Source organism: Triturus cristatus, chromosome 12, assembly GCF_964204655.1.
Source record: "Triturus cristatus chromosome 12, aTriCri1.1, whole genome shotgun sequence".
Lineage (NCBI taxonomy): Eukaryota > Metazoa > Chordata > Amphibia > Caudata > Salamandridae > Triturus > Triturus cristatus.
Genome location: NC_140595.1, coordinates 62492455 through 62516333, shown reverse-complemented (window position 1 = coordinate 62516333; position 23879 = coordinate 62492455). Strand labels below are relative to the sequence as shown.

At 49.0% G+C, this 23879-nt stretch overlaps 1 protein-coding gene across 1 annotated transcript in view; it reads right to left on the bottom strand.

Moving 5' to 3' along the window:
• MKNK2 (MAPK interacting serine/threonine kinase 2) overlaps nt 1–23879 on the bottom strand; it is a 39194-nt gene that overhangs the window by 4059 nt on the left and 11256 nt on the right. The window contains exons 5-13 of the mRNA XM_085636827.1: nt 23711–23808; nt 22341–22420; nt 22174–22247; nt 21971–22075; nt 20965–21020; nt 19393–19488; nt 1166–1360; nt 907–1071; nt 239–282 (exon numbers count right to left, since the gene is read on the bottom strand). Of these exons, the coding sequence (XP_085492953.1) occupies nt 239–282; nt 907–1071; nt 1166–1360; nt 19393–19488; nt 20965–21020; nt 21971–22075; nt 22174–22247; nt 22341–22420; nt 23711–23808 (913 nt within the window). The remainder of the gene's footprint in view (nt 1–238; nt 283–906; nt 1072–1165; nt 1361–19392; nt 19489–20964; nt 21021–21970; nt 22076–22173; nt 22248–22340; nt 22421–23710; nt 23809–23879) is intronic.

Sequence of the window (23879 nt, the reverse complement as noted above, 5' to 3'; positions counted from 1 at the left end):
TTGGAAATGTCGACATGTCAACTAGTTTTGTCTAAAGAAGTGAGGAAACCAGGAGATGTTGTTGGGAGGATTACAAGTCTTTTTGTTGCATTCATTATGTCCTGGAATTTGTTAAAGATATTCAAGCGCATTAGAGGTAGTGCCAAAAAGATTTCTCTTCCTTACTGCTTACAGGCCAGGTGATTGAGTAACAGAGAAAACACTGTAATGTATATTACTGCTGAGGCTGAGCACATACCTTTGTAAGATGATGGGTGTTGGGAGTGTGTTATCTGGAGCACACTGCAACATAAAAAAGAGACTTCAGTTAGATTCAAGGTACACCTCCATCAAGAATCTCTGCGCATGTCCTACTGCTTCATTCGGTGTGGCAGATATTGTGAGGATGGTAGTGGTTTAGTTGCAACTAACATATTATGGGTTCAGATAAACCTTACAATTATTTTGCTAAGTAAATAAATGCAACATAGAGGCAAGTGGTTGTCCTCAAAAACTGGTGATTACCCCCCCCCCCCCCTTCCCACCCACACATTGGACATCAAAGCAACCACAGTAAGCTATATCCACAACATCTAGCCTACACCACTGGTTCCACAGATAGACCCCACCTAAACCAAAGGGATAATTTTCAAATGGTTGGAGGTATAAAAACAGTCACAAACTAAATTCTAAACAGATCCCTCCATCCTCTTGCATCAAAGTGAAATGCTTTATGCAACTTGCTGGAGGCTAATTCATTTTCTGCTTCAAGAACACATTTTAGGTTGACAGTAGATAACCTGCCCCATTATCTGAACTGGGCACATGTAGCACTCTTAGTAACAATAATCTTCGTTTATAGCCTTGCAGCTCCCTCCCACGCAAGCAAAACAGCATCAGACAAGGCAGGAAGTACAGATGACTCACCCCCTGCACCCAAGGGTGCTGCAGCACCTGGGCAGCACTGAGACGTTTCTTGGCATCTCGGAGAAGCAGCTTGGAAATGAGGTCTTTGGCGCCGAAGGAAATGTGTGCCCAGTCCTTGTCAGGAAATTCGTACTTTCCTTCTTGAATACTCTCAAACAGCATGTTCTGCAAATAGAAGTTAAGGCAGAACATCAGAGTTAGACACCTGAGAGATAAGAGGCACCCACCACACATGCCGACCAGTCCCATGTGCCCCTACCTGGCAGGTATGGCATGCCTCTCCACGGTCCCAGCCACAGTCACTGCCACAGTGACCGACGAAGGGGGGGTAGCCACTCAGCATGATGTAGAGGATGACACCCAGACTCCACAGGTCACACCGCTTGTCATAGATGGACGCCTCCTCGCTGAACGCTTCCACCACCTCAGGAGCCATGTACTCTGCAGATCCACACTGCAGTAAAGAAACGAGAGTGGAACTGTGAGCTGGCAAGCATGTATGTCACAGAAGAACACAAGCCCAAACACTACAGATCTAGCCGGTCACCTAGCAGCATTGTATTTGTAGAGGGCGTGACTTACCGCCATAGAGGCAGAAATAAGTTACTTACCTGCAAGAATGGTTTTGCAGCTTGAAGGACTACAGTGGCTGATTTGAAAGTTTTTTTTCTGGATAGATGTCAACATAGATGGAGTCTAGCCTTCACAGCAAGTTAGAATTCCATATTACAGACTATATTGCCAGCACATTGCTTACTAGAACAGCTGGACTCCTTTAAAATGACAGATCTTTACTACAACGTGGTTAAATAAAGTTTGATTTCACTGAAGTATGGTTTTCAACAAAGGATGGCACACATAACACCATTAAAACAGCACAGCTTTGACTAACCCAGCAGGTCTTACACAACTCCCCAACTGGGCATAGCTATACAGCACTGTGCGAGTTCCTTAACCTAGTGCCTCTTCAACGCAGCAGCTAGATTGACAGTATATATAAAACTGGAGCGTTCATAACATTGCAGAGTGGTATTTCCATAAACAAGGCTTTCTCACTGCAGCAACTTGGACCCAAGCCATCAGAGTGGGCGAACTGGCTTCTGGGCGAGTAATAGTGGCCCTGTGGAATGTGTAGTCACTGGCCACATTAACTTAGCTACATACACAGTGGATCAGGCGGGGGGGGGGGGCGGTTACCCACCATCTGCTCCTAAGGGCCCTGTGGCCCAATGGTAAGCATGTTTCCTTCTGTGCAGAAACTTTGTTTTCATTTTTTTTTCCTTCCACCTTTTTGATATGTAGCCAAGTATTTCAGCACTATGTCCTCACTTCCAGGAAAATACATTCCTTTCTGAGAAGGGAAACTGGTGGAAAAGCTTAAGGCCTCAAGGATGGCTTGGAGCCAAGAACTGTAGCTAGCACCTCCCAGGGTTGCAAAACACTTGGTTGGCTGCCAGAGAAAACCTGCCCAGGTAGATTTTTGCACCTCCCCTTAACAGGGGTTTGCTGTCTTTATCTGAGGCCAACCGAGGGCATTAACCCTACCATTTATTTTTTGTTTTTACCGCTAAATAGCTCCAGGGCCTCATTACTCTAGCAGTATGGCAAGTTTCAAAAAGCAGCTAAAAACAGGGAGTGCTGGGGTAAACAGAGATGTGTTAAACCTCAATTCCCAAAATAGCAGCAAGTCCATTTAGCGCATATATCTACAAATTGTAGGCATCGCCCACACACGTAAGAATTTTTGATGGGGCCAGCCAGAGAAGGGACAACAAAGGGTCTTTTTACCCAGCCCTGCCATCACTAACAATCACCACTAAGCATTCTAGAATGTTCCATTGGTTAGGTCACTGTGGGTTTCGAGGTACATTTTGACATCATTCATTGGACAGCTCCTTCGAAGATGTAGGCACACTCAGAATCCAACCACCAGATAGCAGAATAATGTCCTGCATGTAAATCCCGATTACATAGATGCTGCTAAAGGGCACATTCTGTCAACCAGCAAGGAGCAAGGGTATGGTTTGAACGGCCTTCTTGAATTTATTGCATGATCCATACTTTCTGGTTAGGAAGACGTTTCTCACGCGCCTTTCCAGCCCGTCTCCTGGCAACAACTCAGCAGCAAGTGATTATTAACATATAATCCACGCCCTACCGTGCTGGAATAAACAACTTCAAAACCAGGTCAGGTAATTCCCATGAGGCGGGCAGTGTTTGGGCCATGTAAACAGATACCCAATCTTCATATCTCCCTGGGAATCAGTGCCTTTGCTTATTTGTAATTTTCTTGGCAATTAAAACGGCCACCTTACAAGTTGAGTGCTGCAAAGGCCTCTTAAGACCCCCCCCCCTCCCCACCTAGGTAGCAGTCACCAATCACAGCTGGATAAAAAGTGGGTAGAGTGAGTGCCTCAGAAATCAGTGATACCTGCAGTTCTCTCAGAGTTAAAATGCTGACTCTCCGGTAGAGAGCCCACTAAAGCTCAAGTTCAACTTTATTTAAAGAGGTTTTTTTTAAAATAGCGCTGCTACATCCCAAAGAGTAGCAGAACGCTTTGTAACAAGGGCTCAAGTTCAACTTTTATTCTTTTTGTGAGGTTTTTTTTTTTAAATAGCGCTGCTGCATCCCTAAAAGTAACAGAGCGCTTTATAACAAGGGTTAACGGAAGGTAAGAACTTTGTCAATATCTGCAAACAGAAGAGATATGGCGCATGCAATTGGAAGGCAACTAAAAACTAAATATTTGAGGTTTAATAAGTAAACACTTCTGCAGTGATTGCAGACATTTATGGAGCAGCAGCATACATTCCACATTTTCAAACTTGAAATGTGGTAGATATTGCAAAATAAATAAATAAAAATAAGAGTCGAGGGAATGTATTGTCCACATAGACTACAATAGTAAGTTTGGGATGAACATTTAACGGGTGAAAAGCAGCATTAGTTGTTCAGCAAGCAAGCCCTTCACACCAATGATCTGTGGACCAGGTAAGGGCTGCACTTTTTGGGGCCAGCAGCCCCAGTGACTGTCTTTATGACACGCTCACAAATGTCCTCATGTGAAAAACAGCGGATGCGGGGTAAAAAAGCCGCACTAGAGCAAATAACCACTAAGCATGTTTTCCGGACTCCCACCCAGGCATGCCTTTGTTCTCGCGACGGTTTCTCTAGCTGATCACGTGGCCCACATCCACAAAAGTAGAGAACATAACACCCATGGTGTTTCTATGGGGTGGTTGGGCGCTATCGGTTTCTGCTTTGCTATGTGTTCAAATAAAACAAAAAACAGCCGGCTGGGCACAGAGCCCAACTACCGGGCTTCGCCTGCATACTGCAAAGCGCGCAGTCAGCATTTTCTGCTCCAGACCCATGTCCCCAATAGACAGAGCAGGCCTTTGTTCTACTTTTATAAGCTGTGGCGCTCTGTCAACAGCCAGCATGCCAAGGTAAGAGCGTGCAAGAAAAGTACATGAGTTCAGTGGACGCCCTCCACTTAAGAATCCTTGTGGCAGCCTTTTCTAGCTTAACCAACCTTTGCTTTGAGCCTGGCCCAAATACGGTTTGAGGTGTTTACCATATCGAAAAGTAATCCGAAAGTTTGTTTTTGCTAGACAAGTTGTACAATTGTTGGCCCTCAGAGTATCGGACAAAAGGCAGCCTATCAATAAAAATTAAAAGTGCATTCAGGGACCAATTTCTGATACGTGTCTAATGGCTTCTTATGGCATCTATAGGTTTTGGTTGATGTTTTTAATGAAACAATAGTAACTCCTTTCTTTGTCTAGTTTATAAATTGATAAACTTTTAGTAAAACCAGTCGATACCTGTCAACAGTGAATTTCTCTAGGGTGTATTGGACTATAAGCTATCAGAAAGTTTTACACTTGAGAAACTTCCAGAACGAAATTTGAATTCTGTGAAAGTTTTCAAACCAAATCAGACATTTCAAAATAGTTACAGGAAGAGACACAGAATCAGAATTACTTTTTAGATTAACAAGAAGTTTACCAGGAGGTGGGGTCGGACCGTCTTCAGGGGATTGCAGGTCATAATAACGTCACCTCTCTTCACCATTTCTACATCACCCATTCTAAAACAATTGGTTAAATTTACTGAAACCCCAAATATTCGTGCCCACTGCATATAAACAGTCTCTTGAATGGTAGTATGCCATAGCACCAATCTCGAACACGATGAGTCCTGACGGGCGCATTTCAAACTCCAGTAAATCCCATCCCCCAGACTGCTGATCACCACTTTCCTTCAATACAGCCGTGCTGACTAGACACCACTCGCTTCCCCCACCGCCATGTCAGCTGCATCATTTTCACAGTTGGAGTAGGTATTTGCAGACATGGAGCAAAAGAGCGACACCAGCGCGCCATGGCCTCTTTCTACGTTTCCGAGCTCTTACTGATCTACTTATTCCTGCTCCACTGGGACCCATGCCTAAACTAACCCAACCCATACCCTCCATTGAAAAAATGTACAAAAACGCGCAAGCATCTCCATTGCCGGTGGACATGCTTGCAGAAAGATGAATCTGGCACCGAGTGTGATCAACATTTCTTGAATCAAGAAAAATATCTAGTACCCCTCATTATCTGCAATTTCTTTACCTGGAGCTAGGGCTTGTACGTTGGATCCGACAAGCAGTATTAGAATGACTAAACATAACTTCAGATGTTATTCACCCTAAAGGTTCCCAAAACCAGATGTATACTACTAAACTGAGCGACTGAGAGGGAAGTACTTAGAACATCACCGCAAGGACTATCAGCCTCCTGTCTGCAATGGAAATTTCAGACCCAATTGGAAGGCCACAACTTAACTGCCGAAAGAGCCACAAGACCATACCATCAAGCAAGCGTGCTATACAGATCCCAATAATATAGTTATGTTTTCAATCAGCACTTCCTGGACCAGGATGTGAACCTCTAGTACCCGTGCTTCCCAAACATTGCAGTAAAGTGTAAACCTATACCTTTTCTGATGTTTTGTACACTTCCTGATTCTGAAGTAAAGACTGCTCTAGTTCCAGTTTAGATCTGAGCATCTTGAATCCTGTGTAGTATGGGTTATTTACATGCTGGATAACTAACAATTACAGTGCAGATAAACAGCTTTGACCTTCAAAGTGTGGTTTGGATAAGGCTGCATGAGTAAATGGTTATTTCAATAGGTCTGTGTTGATCCTGTAAGGAACTGACACACTTCACAATCAACACTCCATGGCAGTTTTTGTAGGAATAGTGTTTAACAGTTCAGACTGGCATTAATGTTACATAGCTGACAACGATTCCAATTACCAGGATCTAAAATTCTATGGACACAAGTCCGTTGTAATCCATTCCTGCATTCACCAGCCGTACCAGACAGCTAATTGTAGGGCTGGGGCTTACATTATCAAATCTTTGTTTTCGGGAGCCTTAGTCAAACTGGTCTGGATTGGCTGAACTAAACCACAAGTTATAACATGCAATTAATTAGGTGGTTGAAGTCCGGAAATAGATGTTAAGAGATGACAAGTCACCTGGGAGTCTCACGTTGTACCATTGTTTAATTAAAGGAGAACACAATCAATGCGAAGGTTGGGGCCCTTACAAATGAAAGCCCCAATTATATGTTATACACAAATATTGAGGGTATGGATCGGAAGCCGGTAGGTGGAATTTCGTGGGTGGCGAAGACGTCCTCTACAGGTCTATTATTGAAGGTAATAACATTGTTCTTAAACTTCTTAAATCCAGTTTAGAGATATTATACCAGGGAACAAGAGTTCTGACACTAACCCGCTTTTAGGCACGATTAACGCTGGTATTAAATAAGATTTCAAATAATGTTAACTTTGTGTTGCATCTAGTAAGTCACAGATGAATGCACTACCGTGCGAATTTACAGATAACAGAAGCCCCCCTGTTACCCCTTTGCTATGTTTCTCCAATGTGGTGTCTTAGTTAACTAGTGGGCAGATACTTCTACTTAAATTAGTTTTGTTCTATTTTGGTGAATCTAGGGGGATTAAGATAGAGAGATGTGGTGTCTTAGTTACTTGTAGATATGTAACGAGATGCTACCTGTCCTAAAGTGATGATGACCGGAGCGAGGCAGGCATCCAGAAGGAGGACTGGAGGTGTGAGGACGCTGTATTATTATTTACTTTCATTAAAGAGATGATCAATTATCTATTTTCTTGTGGTCTCACTCTTTACACACGGAAACGCTATACATGCCAACCTTTTAAAACTAAAAAAAATAAATATTTTTTTTCGAAAAATTAGGTCGTATTAATTTTTCCCAATCACACACAACTTCAGACGAAAGACAGCCAAAATAAGGCCATATTGACTTAAAAACGGTAATCTCCTTGCTGTATCGAGATTTTTTGGGTGGGCACGTGTGGCACGCGGCTCTAGTCAATGTATTTTTTTATATACACTTGCTGAGCCTTAACTAATACATCAGGCCTTCCATTTCTACAACCAATAAGGAGCTGCTCATTTAAAGACGCTTATGTGCGGTCTAGTTGTTCTGCGTTCCCACGGCCTTGTATCGCGCCTCACGCTCCGCCTCATCGGATGACTTTTGTGTGTGACGCACTTTTGAAAACCGAGGCACGCCTCCCACACGCAGCCCGCGCGCCCTGCCTTGGCTTCCCATTGGGCCGCCGGCTGTTGCTATCCGGAGCCCGCGTCTGCCTCAGTGTTTTTCCCCTGTGGTTCTTATCGCGCCGGGGTCTGGCAGAGGCCCAGCTGTCAGCGCGGTGCCGGTGGGAGGGGAGCGGGGCTCCCAGACCAGGCTCCCGGTCGTTGTGCAAGCACAGGGGCGGGTACTGGAACCAGGCCTGGCAGAGGTGTAATTGAACGCCCCCCTATTCACTGCGAGACCAAAATAACTTGAAAAGAAAGCGACACACTCAAGTTTACTTAACATTTTTTGTTCCTGCGCTTTCGAGGTTGCTCCATCTGTGTTGGTTGTGTAACCGACAGACCGAGCTGTTGAGGAAAACACGCAGACCTCCCAGGCTGGGCAGGGGGCTTAAAGGCCCTTCTGTGTGGTGGCCAACGCAAACGCTCTTTTTTGCCCTCAAAGTAGGGTAAACGAAGCTTGACATATTGCAGCATGCCCCAGACCAAACTGGTAACTCTTTTCTTATAGTGCCCATAAAGTGTTAAAGGCCACGCTACCCCACAACTCTAGAACCAGTATATGACCTCGGCTTGTAGGTGTTAGCCGTTTAAGGCTTGTATTTTTCGTGCTACTATATAGACGCCAAGGCGACAACGCTTAAAGTGCTAGTTGGTAAGAAACCAAAATGGGCTTTAGTTAACTTGTCACTCGCGTTCCATCTATAATCACAACATATGAAATCGCTTCCATTTGGAGCAGTCCAAGATTGCCAAAATGTTGCCACAACCCATCATCCTTTTCCAGTGTCTCTTAAGAGTGTAAAGTTCGCTTCAGAGTAGGCTCTGTATGCGGAGTTTTAGTTTCAACTTCACCAGGTTTGAGGGCTATACCTGAATCTCGATATTTATTCCCCCCGTTGATGCTGTTAATCCGCGAAAGCTGCCACCCACCCTGAAATAGATATGTGCCTTTAGTCTCCAGTTAAAATGTTTACCAAGATGGCACCCAATAACGCCCATCGCACTCCATAATAACACAATCTTTCCAGTGCACGTAATACTTATCATGAACAGCACTTTAAGCTACGGGAGGGATCGAAAATTGTGTTTCCCTGGAATATTTTGTCACAACTGTATGATTAAGCTAACTAGCTATTAATACTAAGGAACACAGCCATCTGATGCAACATAATGCAAAGCAGGCAATGTAAAGCTCGCTGAATGCGCAAACAGGAGAATTGTTCTGGCAATATGGCCATAAAAAAATACCACGCTGAGGATTATGCCACGTTCACTTAAGGTGCTAAAAGCAAACAAAATACATCTACAAATGTATACAATAATATTATACAAAACTGAATACCCAAAATGTGAGGAAACTGGCATGGGGAGAAACTGCTCTGGGAGCATTCTCTATCAACCCCAGCAACAGGCAGAATTGGAGGCACACAAGTCATGCTATCTTTGCCTGTATAAATTGGAAGGTGGAAGCTGGGGAGAAGGCATTATCAGGTAAGGGCACCTAAGTGCCAAATCTGCTGAATCTCAAAAGTAACTAAAGATTTCACAGTATATTTCCGCAATTTGAATTGAGGATACATTGGTTTTATATTTCATGTGTTGAGGTGTGATGGTTAACAAGGTGGTACATGGTGTTTTAGATTTTTATTAAAGCAAAATAAATGTGATTTGGCCTGGTAAGTGCTTGTTACGCATCTAAAAATGTTCAATGTGATTTTGATGCCAATCTAGGATTGCACATTTACTTATGCCAAATTAATCCGGAGGCGTTCTCATTAGCTTATATACCTCCCAGGTACCCCCCAACCAACAACATTGAAGATAACCATACCCTTTTCAACACCACTGTTTTAGCCATTAATTCTATTGCCCCTGTAAAGACTTGTACTAAAGCCCCCAGGAACACTCTGGCGGTCTTGGTTTACCCCTGAACTACGCACATTGAAAAGCCGCTGCAAAAATTTGGAAAAAAGTGGCGGCGCACGCACCAAGACACTGATAAAGCAAATTTTAGAGCCGCGCTCACTCTCTATCATAAAGAAATCAAACAAGCTCGCAGAGCATACATAGCTTCGCATTTAAGGTTAGCAGGTAATGCGCCCAAAATCCTCCACCAAAGTTTGCAAGATTTCACTTGTCCGAAAGCCTGCGATTTGGCTAACAATCATTCTCAGTCTCTCTGCAATAAAATTAGTTCCTTTTTCATACAAAAAATTGATACCATCTATGATAAATTCCTCTAAAACCTGTCATACTTCACTGTCCGACAACACTGTGAATTCCCCTATTATCAAACACGCACCCCTGCTGACCCCCCCCCCCCCCTCTCTCACGGGATGAGACCGCCACACTATTGTGCAATGTTAAATCTGGCTCTCCCTTAGATGTTATGCCTGTAAGAATAGCGACGTCTCTTGCTTATGCACTTGCAGACCCTGTCAGCCTGCTTTTTAACTCCTCTCCAAGTGAGGGACAAGTTCCCCTTTCTTGGAAAGCTGCACAGGTCATCCCATTGCGAAAAAACAACAAGCTTCCTATGGATGACCTTTCCAACCTCCGCCCTATCTCCCTCCTCCCATATCTGAGCAAGGTCCTCGAAGTATGTGAACAAACATCTCTCGAACCATAACGAAGCGACTGGTTACTTGGACCCGTCCCAATCAGGGTTCCGTGCAAACTACAGCACCGAGACTGCCTTGGTAGCTGTCACCGATCACATTAGACAGACACTCGATCAGGGACAATCTGCCATCTTGGTTCTTTTAGATCTCCGCCGCTTTCGATACGGTGGACCACCTGAACTTGCTCGGAAGATTAAGAGGGACAGGCCTTGGGGGTATGGCACTGAATTGGGTAACTAGCTTCCTTACTAACCGCACACAAACCCATAACCGTGGCCCTTTTCGTTCCTCTACCGAATATCTGACCAAGGGTGTGCCGCAGGGCTCTTGCTTGAGCCCAACGCTGTTCAACATTTATGTGGCCCCCCTTGCCTCCCTTTTAAGATCCCTTGGGTTCATCCCCATATCCTATGCGGACGATACCCAACTTATCTTTCCTTTTGATAAATCCTCACTGACTGCCCAAACATGTTTCTCCAAAGGGATGCTGGCCATTTCAGAGTGGATGAGTAAAAACTTCCTGCAGCTGAATTCCAGCAAAACGGAGATCGTCCTCTATGGAGATGCCCCTGTCATGTGGTCACCCACTTGGTGGCCAAATGAGCTTGCCCCGCTCCTCTGCCTAAACTAACAGTAAAAAACCTTGGTGTTCGTTTTGATCAGGCTAGGTCTATGAAGGATCATGTTTCTCACACCTTCAGTGCATGTTTCTTTACTCTGCGCCTTCTGAGGAAAGCTCTTCCTTATCTCCCGGACTCTTTTCGCAAGACACTTGTTCAGGCTCTGGTTTTAAATAAACTAGATTACTGTAACGTCCTTATGGTAGCCGCCAATGAATCTGCCCTTAGACGGCTGCAAGTGGTGCAAAACACCGCAGCACGACTGGTTACTCAAGCTCCCGGCAGATCAGCCTGTCTCCCACTGCTTCGGCAACTGCACTGGTTGCCGGTGAGGAAGCGAGTAAAATTTAAGCTCTGCTGCTTAACGCATAAAGCACTGTGAGGCCCTGGACCCTCCTACTTGACTGAGAGACTTTTCCAATATATTCCCAACCGTGACCTGAGATCAGGCTCCAAATCTTTGCTACTCATTCCGAGGATTAAGAGAGCACGGTTAGGAGGTAGATCTTTCTCCTACCAAGCACCGTTGGTCTGGAATCAACTTTCCCTTCCGCTTAGGCAGTGCTCAGACTACCTCTGATTCAGAAAGATACTAAAGACCCCCCTTTTCACAGACTTCCACGTTTGTTCAGCAATACCCTTTCAACACTGAACAAGCATTTACAAAGCCAATAGATATCGGCAATGCCCGAGCTACTGGCCTTATCACTGTGAATGTCTTTTAGCCATGTTGTCTAGCAGCACTTCTGCTGTTCAGCATGGCTGGAAATCGCTGAAAAGAGCGATATGATGCTGCCTGTCCAGGCCACGTCAGTGCTTTTATGTGCGGAGGGCAGGACAATAAACAACATGAGGGGGCGAAGAGACTCCGCATCAACTCAACATCCTTTGCTTCTGGGCTTTCGGTAACTTTCAGTTCTGTAGTAGGGGATCTCTGTGTATAGTCATAATCTAGTGAATAGTCCCGCCCATGTGCGCGGACCCCGGAGCAATAAAAAATAATCTCTAAAAGGTGACAAATCATGCAGACCTGCATACACCTTTAAGAGAGAATTTAATTTGAAGACAGATAATGCAGCCTATACCCACAGGCTACACTGTCCAGTACTTCAACTAGAATTCCACCAAAATCCACAAACAGCACTGCCTGTCCAGTTTTTCTCCCCATAGGAAAAAACCCTGCCTCTACCAGCAAAAGCCTCTGGAATGATAGAGAGGAAGGAGTGGACAGACAAGCCCCATAGGCTGCCATTATGTGGCTTGGAACAGGATACTGTGCCTTTAAGAAAACTTTCCAGTTTTCCAGAACTTTCCCCAGTATCCCAGAATGCCCAGCAGGTCCCATTTACTTTCAGTTCTTTTTTCCGGCTCCTGCTAGCAGGACCCTGGAGCATTGAGCTCTACCTTTTTCAAGGTTTTTCATTGAGATTTTGGCAATTTTTGTCACTTTTTCTTGTGTTTAGTAGCTGGTACTGTCAACATGCCTGGCTTGTTCGACAAGTGCCCGGAATGTGGTCGAAAGAAGGCTAAAACTGACCCACACGAGGTGTGCATAGCTTGCCTTCCCCAGTCCCACGTGCCTGAAAGCTGTACCATCTGCCACTCGTTTTCAGCAAGAACCCTGAGGGACAGGATGAAGAGCAGGCTTCAAGCTCTGGAGGAGCGAAGACTGAAGGCACCAGGTGGGTCTGGAGGGGCTGATTTGGCCCATGCTGAGGCCTCTGGGGGGCTCCCCAGGGGCAGGAAGACCAGTAAGCGCTCCCGCTCCCCGTCGAGGGCGTCGACGGCGACGTCGAGGAGGATGACCACCGTCTGTTCGCCGTCTCCCCAGGGCTCTGGGGAGAAGCGGCGTCGACGATCGCCGTCGAGGGACCTGAATAGGCCGCCGTCGACTACATCGGCGTCGTCGGCGACGACGCCTTCGACTGCGTCCAGCGGTCGACGTCGAGAGAAGACCCGGCGTCGGCGTCGAGGGATCGCAGCTCGCCGTCGATGAAGAGAAGGAGATCGACGTCGAGAAAGCGAAGATCGACGTCGAGAAAGCGAAGATCGCCGTCGAGGCGAAGATCGCCGTCGAGGCGAAGATCGCCGTCGAGGCGAAGGTCGCCGTCGAGGCGAAGGTCGCCGTCGAGGCGAAGGTCGCCGTCGAGGCGAAGGTCGCCGTCGAGGCGAAGGTCGCCGTCGAGGCGAAGGTCGCCGTCGAGGCGAAGGTCGCCGTCGAGGCGGAGGTCGCCGTCGAGGCGGAGGTCGCCGTCGAGGCATAAGTCGACGCCGAGGAGGAGATCGACGCCGAGAAGATCGCCGTCGAGGCACAGGTCGACGTCGAGGTCGAGGAAGAGAGAGTCGCCGGGATCGGTGTACTCAGTGGTGTATACCCCGCCTCGGAGGTCTCCGTCGCCTCCTCCTCTCCCACCTCTGCCACCGCCTCCTCCTCCACCACCACCACCACCACCACCGCCACCTCCTCCACCACCGTCTCCACTTCCTCCACCGCCTCCTCCGCGGCCGCGGACTCTGTCTCCGCCACCCCGGCCTCTGTTGCTGCCAAGCACTCCTGCGGTGCCGCCGCCGGTCCCCCCGAGGTCGGTTTCCCTTCCACGGTACCCGACTCCGCCGCAAGGGACCCCGAAGCCACGACGCCCACGGTCGCCTGGACCAGCGAGACCGGCGGACAGGCCTAAGCCGAAGAGGTCGCGCTCCCGCTCTCACAGGAGGCGACGATCGCGGAGCCGAGGGCGATCCTCGTCAGACTCTAGACGACGCCGCAGAAGGTATAGGTCCAGGTCGCGCTCCTCGGACAGGGACCTTTCCCCGACGCTGTCGGACTCCCCGGGGACTAGGGTGTCGCCGGTGGACGACTTGGTCTCGTTCCAGGAGGTGCTGTTGCGAGGGGCTGCGAAGCTGAATATCACGGTGACGGTTCCAACACCCACGACGTCCGTGATATTTGAGACGCTTCATAAAAGACACTTGTCTCGCCCCCTCCTGCCTCTCGTGCCTGGACTGGTGGAACCAGCTTTGGAACTGTTCCTCACTCCCGCAACAGCGAAGGCCGCTCCGTCCAGGCTCATGAAGAAATATAGGGCCCCGGAGTCGGATCCGTCATTCTTGAGAGGGGACCCGAAACCGGATTCGGTTATCGTGACGGCGGCGAGAAAACAACATGCGACCGCCCCGGTGCCACCGGACAAGGAAAGCCGCTGGCTGGACTCTGCGGGCAGGAAGGTGTGTGGTACCGCTGCCACCACGATGAAGGCGGCGAGTGCAGGGGCGTTGTTGGGCCGTTACGACTGGGCCCTGTGGGAATCCCTGCAGCAATATGCGGACCTCCTGCCACGAGACAAGAAGGAGGACTTCTTGGAGACGGTGCGCGAAGGCATGCTGGTTTCTAACCAAACGATCAGCGCAGCAGCGGATATATCGCTATTGGCCGCCCACGCCTACTGTCATGGCGTCCACCAGCGGCGTCATTCCTGGTTGCGCCTGACGTCCCTCAAGCCGGAGGCGCAGCAGAGAGTGGCCAACCTGCCCTTCTCGGGGGAAACCCTGTTCGGGAAGCATGCGGACGATGAAATGGCCCGCATGAAGGCTGAAGCGGAAACCCTGACGGCCGTCGGGTTAGAGAAGGCCGAGAAAAAGAAACGACCGTTCCAGAGGAGGTTCGGGTCGTCGGGCCGAGGGCGTGGGCAGGGCTCGGGACAGCAGCAGCCACAACAGCAGCAGTTCCGCAAGCCCTTCCAGAAGCGCCAGAGGGGTAGAGGTGGCCAGCAGGCTACTACCACAAACAAGGGCCCGGCCGGGTCTCGGCCCTGAGCTGTTACTTCCCCCTCAACCATTACCCACTCCAGTGGGGGGAAGCATTCGATTTTTTCCGGCAGAGTGGAGAAAAATTACTCAGGACAAGTGGGTGCTGAATATTGTTTGCAATGGATACAGTCTTCGGTTCATCAGCCCGCCTCCAGCGATTCCGCCGGTCAGCTCTCGCTTCCAGCTGAGGGAGCTCCAGGCGGAGGCAGACATCTTGTTGAGAAAAAAGGCGGTAGAAGAAGTACCTTTGTCTCAAAGGGGAAGAGGTCTGTACTCTCGGTTCTTCCTCGTTCGCAAGAAAGACAAGAACGAGTTCAGGCCCATTCTGGATTTGCGACAAGCAAACAAGTGGATTCGCAGAGAAAAGTTTCGCATGCTATCGTTGCACCAGATTTACCCTCAGCTGCAACGGGGAGACTGGCTCTGTGCCATAGATCTACAGGATGCGTACTTCCATGTGCCCATAGCACAGAAGCACAGGAAGTTCCTGCGATTCCAAGTCGGCGCCAATCACTATCAATACACAGTACTGCCATTCGGGCTAAAGTCTGCTCCCAGGACTTTTTCGAAGTGCATGGCGGTGGTGGCGGCACACCTGCGGAGGAACAAGGTGTTTGTCTACCCGTATCTGGACGATTGGCTGATCAAGGCATCATCCTTCGAGGAAGCGCAAGAACACTTCCGTTGGACGTGCGAGCTCTTGAACAAGCTGGGGTTACACGTCAACATGTCCAAATCAGTCCCATCTCCGGTACAGTGCATACAGTACCTGGGGGCCTCCATAGATACGCGGTCAGCAAGCGTGTCTCCTTCGGAGGAGAGACGGTTATCACTCCTTCGGAAGGCTCAGGACCTCAGGACTGCTCCATCGACGACTGTGAGGAAGGTGTCGTCTCTACTGGGATCGATGGCCTCCTGTATCTTCCTCACTCCGCACGCACGTCTACAGATGCGACCACTGCAGGAGTGCTTGGAGGATCAGTGGGATCAGAAGACAGGTTCTTGGGACGACAAGATCCGACTGTCTCTACATGCTCGTCAGTCTCTGAAGTGGTGGTGTTCGGCGGAAAACCTCCTCAAGGGGGTTCCCTTCCACAAGGACATTCCCACGACGAATGTGGTGACGGATGCTTCTCTCCAGGGCTGGGGTGCGCATTCCGGGGACCTGCAGATTCAGGGGAAGTGGTCTCCTTTGGAATCGACGTACCACATCAATTTCCTGGAACTCAGAGCTGTCTTCCTGGCACTGAAGGCTTTCCTTCCGTCCTTCCAGACCAACTCGCTGCTGATACAGACGGACAATACAACCACGATGTATTACCTCAACAAGCAGGGGGGGTCGAGATCGCGCACTCTGTCGCAGGAGGCGCAGGCGATCTGGCTCTGGCTGCTGGCCCGAGGATTGACGATCACGGCCACGCATCTGCCAGGGGTGCAGAATGCTCAGGCGGACGCCTTGAGCAGGCTGATTCAGGAAAACCACGAATGGGTCATAAACGACGAAGTACTAGGAGAAGTCTTCGCAAGGTGGGGGACTCCAGACGTAGATCTGTTCGCCACCGCCGAAAACAGCAAATGCCGAGACTTCGCATCCAGGTACTACCAGCGGGGGACGCTGGGGAATGCGCTATGGATCGATTGGTCGAACAGCTTTCTGTACGCTTTTCCACCCATTCCCCTGATTCCGGCGGTGCTCATCAAGCTGTCCCAGTCCAGGGCGCGGATGATCCTGATCGCCCCGGAGTGGCCCAGGCAGTGGTGGTTCACGGACCTTCTTCACCGGTCTCTCCTTCCTCACATGCGGTTGCCGTGCAGGCCGGACCTTCTCACGAAGTTCGGGGGGCGGATGGTGCACCCCAACCTCTCATCTTTGAGTTTGGCGGCATGGCTCCTGAAATAGTGCAATACGGTCATCTGAATCTACCAGACGATTGTATGGACATTCTGAAGGAGTCTAAGCGACCTTCCACTAGGACATCCTATGCTTACAAGTGGAAGAGGTTCTGTATCTGGTGTAAGTCCAAGAACTTTGATCCGACAACATGTAAGGAAGATGTCATCCTTCCATACCTTTTGCATCTGGCGCAGTCTGGCCTTAATTTCCATTCCATTAAGGTTCATCTGGCTGCTTTGACTGCTTACAGGAAGTGCCCTTCACAGACGTCCTTCTTTCAGATTCCTGTGGTCAAGGATTTTTTGGAAGGCTTGAAGAAGGTGTTCCCTCCTGTCAGACTTCCCTCGCCTTCTTGGGACTTGAATGTGGTGCTGTCCAGACTGATGAGAGAGCCTTTTGAACCTATTCACAAGGCTTCATTGCAGCACCTATCCTGGAAGGCGGCGTTCCTAGTGGCCATTACATCGGCCCGCAGGGTGAGTGAACTTCAGGCATTATGTTGTCAAGAACCTTATACTGTGTTTCATGCTGCTAAGGTTGTGATGCGTACTCACCCTAAGTTCCTTCCTAAGGTTATCTCTGACTTTCATGTCAATCAGACCATAACTTTACCTACGTTCTTTCAGAATCCCTCTTCACCAGCGGAAAGGGCTCTCCATTCCCTGGATGTCCGAAGGGTGTTGAAATTTTATCTGGATAAGACCAAGGATATCCGTAGGTCTGACCAATTGTTTGTTAATTATGGCTCAGTCAGGACTGGTCTTGCGACCTCTAAGCAGTCCATCTCTCGGTGGATTGTGTCCTGCATACAGTTGTGTTATCAAAAGGCTAATAAGACCTTAGGGGGTAAGCCTAAGGCTCATTCCACCAGGGGCAAAGCTGCCACGACGGCTTTGCTGCGTAATGTTCCGATTGCGGAAATCTGTAAGGCGGCCACTTGGAAGTCGGTCCATACCTTTGCTGCGCATTACTGTCTGGACTCGGATGCCAGGGCAGATGCTCAGGTTGGGCAGGCTTCGCTGCGAAATTTGTTCGCACAGTAGTGGCTGTGTCTTATGTGTTCTCCACCGCTTTTGTTGTGTGGGGATGGGCTTGCCATTCTATTCACTAGATTATGACTATACACAGAGATCCCCTACTACAGAAGGAGTAGTTTCTTTTCTGTAACTCCAGTTCTGTAGTAGGGGTATCTCTGTTATAGTCATAAGCGCCCGCCCTCCTCCCCGGTGGAGAGATACTTATTCATATGGAGAATGCTACAGGTCTGGCGTGCTACGCCTTCAAAAAGAACTGAAAGTAAATGGGACCTGCTGGGCATTCTGGGATACTGGGGAAAGTTCTGGAAAACTGGAAAGTTTTCTTAAAGGCACAGTATCCTGTTCCAAGCCACATAATGGCAGCCTATGGGGCTTGTCTGTCCACTCCTTCCTCTCTATCATTCCAGAGGCTTTTGCTGGTAGAGGCAGGGTTTTTTCCTATGGGGAGAAAAACTGGACAGGCAGTGCTGTTTGTGGATTTTGGTGGAATTCTAGTTGAAGTACTGGACAGTGTAGCCTGTGGGTATAGGCTGCATTATCTGTCTTTAAATTAAATTCTCTCTTAAAGGTGTATGCAGGTCTGCATGATTTGTCACCTTTTAGAGATTATTTTTTATTGCTCCGGGGTCCGCGCACATGGGCGGGACTATTCACTAGATTATGACTATAACAGAGATACCCCTACTACAGAACTGGAGTTACAGAAAAGAAACTACTCCTTATACTAGTCAACGTGACTTTTTTAGCCATGTTGTCAAGATCAATAGCTTTGGCATTGCCAAGGCCTATTGGCTTTACCAACGCTTGTTTTTATTTGACTGCTTGACCCAAAAAGCCTCCTAATTTCACATCTGTGAGCTATAGCGAGCTTTCCCAATTTCAGCTCCAATATAGTGGTCTAGTTTTACCACCTCAACTAGTTTTCTAATTTTTAATCTCGCGTGGTCGCAAAAATGTTTTGAGAGCCTGCACCAATAATTTACAATGGCTTAGAACCCACCCACTGCTTCCATTGGTTGGCTGCACTACTCATTTGCTCGCTTATTTGATAATTTCCTTCCCTGTATTGTTTGTCCCACCCCTGCTAGAAGCATAGCCATTTTACCATCCTTTTGACCGGATGACTTGTATACTTCCACTGCTCTCATTTTTATGAAACTACTCTCTTGATTTTCGTTTATCATTCCAAAACTGCAAGTGTTCACTAGCTCCCTCGTGTGCTTCTCCTTCCGTGCCAAATACCCGAGCCCACGCTCTGTGCTGCTTTCTTCATTTCAGTCTTGTGTGCTTTTCCTCATATGTTAGGTGATGCTCTCCCTTATGTGCCGTTTACCCCCCCCCCCCCCCCCCCCCAACTCACGACCAACTCTACCTAACTACTCCTCCAGAGCTACCAACACTCGCAAGCATTTTGCTTTTGTTATCTGTTGGGCCAGACTGATGCCATTTGCTGCCGGACACTGCATTACAGGAAGAAACTATCACAAACTTAACATTTCAATTTTTTCAACCAATCTAAGTGGTACCTTCTATCTTATATACAACAATTGAAAAGAAAAAGCAAATGGCAGCTGTGTCCTTCTATAAGCGTGTGAGGTGAAACATGAGCATACTTATGCCATAATGCATGCACGACCATGTTTCACCTAATTTACGAACGCATACAGATTATTCAACTGACAACATTGGCTGCCTCATTGCTCCCTTTTTTCCTTGAGCCAATACTGTGCAGCAAATGATAAACATGAAACAAACTTCCTAAATGTACATCCCACCATAACTCACGGACTGAGTCCAACATACACCCCATTCCCAGTAGACTCAAATTGAGGTGACCCTGAACCACATCTTACCGGGGTCAGCAGCTCTGGAGTGGAGATGGGGGAGCAGTCACTGTTGAGCTTTATGCCACTTCCCAGGTCAAAATCACAGATCTTTACTGGCGACATCTGAAGAAGTAATGCAAAGGAGAACGATCAATAAACAGCTGCATCTAGGCCGCCATGCTCATGTAGCTACAAGGGAAGGGCTGAAGAGCAGAGTAGCTTTTATATAGATTATAACGTTTAAGCTCAAGGTGCTACCTCATTTGTCTACTTGGACCCTGATCCCAGTTCTCGTGAGCCTGGCATTACACATATTTAAAATGACTCTAGTTTTGTTTGTAGCCCTAGCCTGAGACCAGCTGCCTCTCCAGAACAATAGTGAACGCACTAATATGTTCATATTTCGATGTACGGATGACCTGTTAACATGCGTGCATTTTAAAAATGAGGCAAAGCCGTTTCAGTCGAGCAGGGAAGCCGGTATGAGGACTCTAGCCTGGCTTCTTGCCAAGCGCGAAATATAAAGAAGCGCGCACTTAGGACTCGGCCTCCCCGGGCACCCGGTCGCGCCCCTCCCCTTTGGTGGTTCTCGTCCTTGGAGAAAGCGCGATTGCAGCAAGAAGTACTTCCGGGTCGGCAGCGACGTGACGTCACTTCCGTTCGGAGCCGGCGCCTCGAGGGGTGAGAGGGCGTGGGCCTATTTAGGGCAACTTGCCCTTGTCCTCGCCCTCTTTCTGACTGCGCCGGCCCCGGTATGCAGGGGTCTCCTGTAATCTCCCACCCACCCGTCCCTAAAGTTAGAGCTTGGGGAGGTGTTGCATGTGGAATATTCTAAGCAGCGGTAAAGAGGCCACATAAATTGCCTTTACATTGTTAAGGGGAGTCTTCCTGCATACTCCTTAGGCCAGCACTGAGGTGGAGAGACGGTAAGCTCACCCCAGAGAGAACAGGACACCGGCTGGGGGCAAGGGCGCCAGTTTAAAATAGGGCATGGGGCTTCCGCCCCTGGTTATTCCCTACGAGCCCCGATGGGCAGCCTGGTGGTGGAGGGGTGGGCCCCTCAGGTGGCGGACAAGGACCAGATGGCAGGGGCTCACCCCTCAAGGACGCAGGTGGGTTGCGCCTTGCGTGGTTCTCAGTTGGTTGGGGGACGCGAGCCAGAAGGCCCCTTAGTGCTGGAGCAATTGACAACGTTCTTAGTGTAAATAAATTGAGTTCTGCCCGACTTGAGGATGGAGCATGAATATAGGGGCAACTTAAATATAAGTATTTATTAACGATTGAATTTGATAAATCCATATCGTATTAAATTGTATGAATTATATATTGTCATGTTTGTGTGACTATTTGTAATAAACATGGCCTTTTTAACCCACAGCTCTGGTCGTCAAGCATTGCTTTGTGGGTTTGGTTGGGGGCAGGGCCGGGAGCCATCCTGGGGGGGTACGAGTCCTATTGAGCCGGCAGAGTATGCTGCATTTATACCGGCCCTGTAGGACCAGTGGGTCTTTCAGCGAACAACAGTGACCATTCTTTCGGCCCGGACCCAACTCCACTCACTCGTCTAACAGTCTTCCAATGAGTCCTCTTTTCACTCACCTGCTGTGGACTTTCGCAGAGAATATTTTCTGGCTTTAAATCTCGGTGGGCTATTCCTGCAACAAGAACATAAGGCAGAGTTAGAGCTGAACATTAATAAAAAAACCTAGAAAGAATGGGGCCGAAACCTCCAAACTGTATCTGACAACCGACACTAAAAATGAAGTGAAACCCTCCTGAGATGAGGAGGGAGAGAGGGCTCGAGGTACAGGCTAAGCAACTACGTGGGACGGTTTAAGGAATCCCAGTGACAAACAAGGGGACGGTGGGACTGACTACCTGGTGTTGGAAGAGTAGTACAAAAGGGGGTGGTGATGGACGGAGCATCAGAGCCAATCAAACACTCGCACCCAGTCAACAGATCTGGGTTTGATCCATCACTGTTCTTTAGCCCACTCTGCCACCCCAGTTCAGACATGGCCATATGCAAATCAGTCTGACCCTGTGCCTCATGGGAACAGTCCAGCCCGAACTGCCAAGCCATGCTTTCCCCGGACCGGAAAGAAGCTTCCTAGAACCGGTTTCTGGCATTTCAGCCGTCTTCTGACAGGCTGACCGGATCAAACCCAGATCTGTTGACTGGGTGTGAGTGTTTGATTGGTTCTGATGCTCTGTCCATCACCACCCCCTTTTGTACCGCTTTGTTCGCCACAAGTTGGCAGGGTATGCTCAGACGTGAGTCCCTTGCTCACTTTGCCACTGGATTCAAGCAAGCCTGGCTGAAGACGGCTGAAATGCCAGAAACGGGTCCCAGGAAGCTTGTTTCCGGTCCAGGGAAGGCATGGCTTGGCAGTTCGGGCTGGACTGTTCCCATGAGGCACAGGGTCAGACTGATTTGCATATGGCCATGTCTGAACTGGGGTGGCAGAGTGGGCTAAAGAACGGTGATGGATCAAACCCAGATCTGTTGACTGGGTGTGAGTGTTTGATTGGTTCTGATGCTCTGTCCATCACCACCCCCTTTTGTACCGCGGAAGAGTATATGTGCCCCCTTAACAATAAATACCTTTATTGTGCAAGAAATCGAGGGCGCTGGCGATGTCCTGCACCACCACGCTGGCCTCCTTCTCGTTAAAATGCCGCCTCCGATGGATGTGAGTCAGAATCGATCCTAGAAAGGCATGAAGAGTGACACATGGTTTGAGTGGAATGAATGGTGCATACAACTCGCTCTACAAGTAAATCTGAAAACGAGATGGCGGCACTGACCTCCACACATCTTCTCGAACACCAGGTAGAACTTGTCCTCCTCCTCGAAGAACTCTATCAGCTCCAGGACGTTCCTATGAGAGGAGAGAGAAGGGAGCTGGTCACCTCTTGCCCTGCAGCAGCCGCAGCCCGCCCCCTCTCCCTCCCTTGGAGCCCGGATAGCATACCTGTGTCCCTGGCACTGGTACAGCATCTCCACCTCCCTGAACACTCGGTTGCGGCTGTGCCCGGGCTGCTTCTCGATGATCTGCAAGGGATTGCAAAAATGGGTGAGCTTCAGAGCGAGTCTGCCCGCCATCGAACCTCCTTAGATTTGGGGCCTTATCCACCAGATGCTGGGCCGGCATGGCAGCGGGTACTGCCGTCTAACACCTAGCACTCCCTGACACTCTCCTATCTCTATCTCCCTGACCCTGTAAACATTGAATAATCGCCCGCAGGATGATTAACCAGGCCTGCCCGGATGGGAGCCTGAAGCTTTGCAGAACTCGGCAACAGCACATTTGCTAAACATTTACTCTCGTGGCCTGTCTAAGATCACAACAGCGAGTGTGGCCGGAGCTTATCAGAGCTTGAGAGACGCCAACTTCCAGGAGCGAAAGCCGGAGTTTTGGACCAAGCACTGCTGTGCCATGCATGCACGGGAATAACCCTAGGAGGCACCTCGGGCCGTAGGACCCGGAGACAGGATCTGGAGCCCGCTGCTCCCTACACGAGCAGCCTTGCACTGTGGTGTGCAGGACTGGGCGTGTTGATTATCCCGGCAAGGCTCAGGCGCCTGGAGCTCGTGTGTGTACAAGCCTCAGACTAGGCGCTATATATCACGTGTGCGCACAGGCCCCATCCTATAGTTTTGCACGAGCTAGATTAAAGTATTGGCTTTCTTGTGGACAAAGCACCCCTCTCACCCCACCCTCTCCACAGCAGTGACTGCCAGCACATGGTATCAGCAGCCTTTCCGCCACTGAAGGAATGCAGGGGGAAGGGAGATTCCTCCTCAAACACTGTGTCTCCTTTTCTCACCCTCTCATGCTGGCTCTGCTCCAGTTACGGAGGAGTTGGGGGGCGGGGGGCGGGGGACGGGGTTGTTCCTCAGTCATGGCTCGCGCCAGCTCATGCACGAGGCAAGCCTTCTTAAACTGCTGCCCCCGCCCCCAGCATCACTGCATTCACAGGCTTCACCCCACCTATGCAGCTGAGCCTCATACACCCGACTTTCATCTACACCAGCTAGCAAGAAGTTCACTTTGAGGCGTCGTGGTTCGCTCCTCCAGCTCTAGCAACACTAGTGTCCATAGCCTTGATGTAGAAATAACTAGGCTGAGGCCTTTCAGTCCAATGGGCGTTGCTGAACATTGCCAAGCTGCCCGCCCCTCCCCCCTGGCAGTGCACGAAACAGATGGCACGGAGCAGTAAGCGCTCGGTGGCCACGAACACTGGCAGTAATGTGCTGCGGGGGCTTGTTTCAACTTGTGACTTACTCTTCCTCAGCCCCACTAGCCTTTCAGAAACCACCCTTCCCCAGGCCCCAACCTACCTTCACGGCGTACTCCTTGTTGGTGATGACATTAATGCAGGACTGGACTCGAGCATAGGCGCCTTCTCCAAGCACTTCCTCTTGAAGCTGGTACATATCTGTCGGAAAAACACAACTAGATGAAGGCAAAGAAAAGGACGGGGAACGGAGCGCTTTCGCCAGGCAGCCA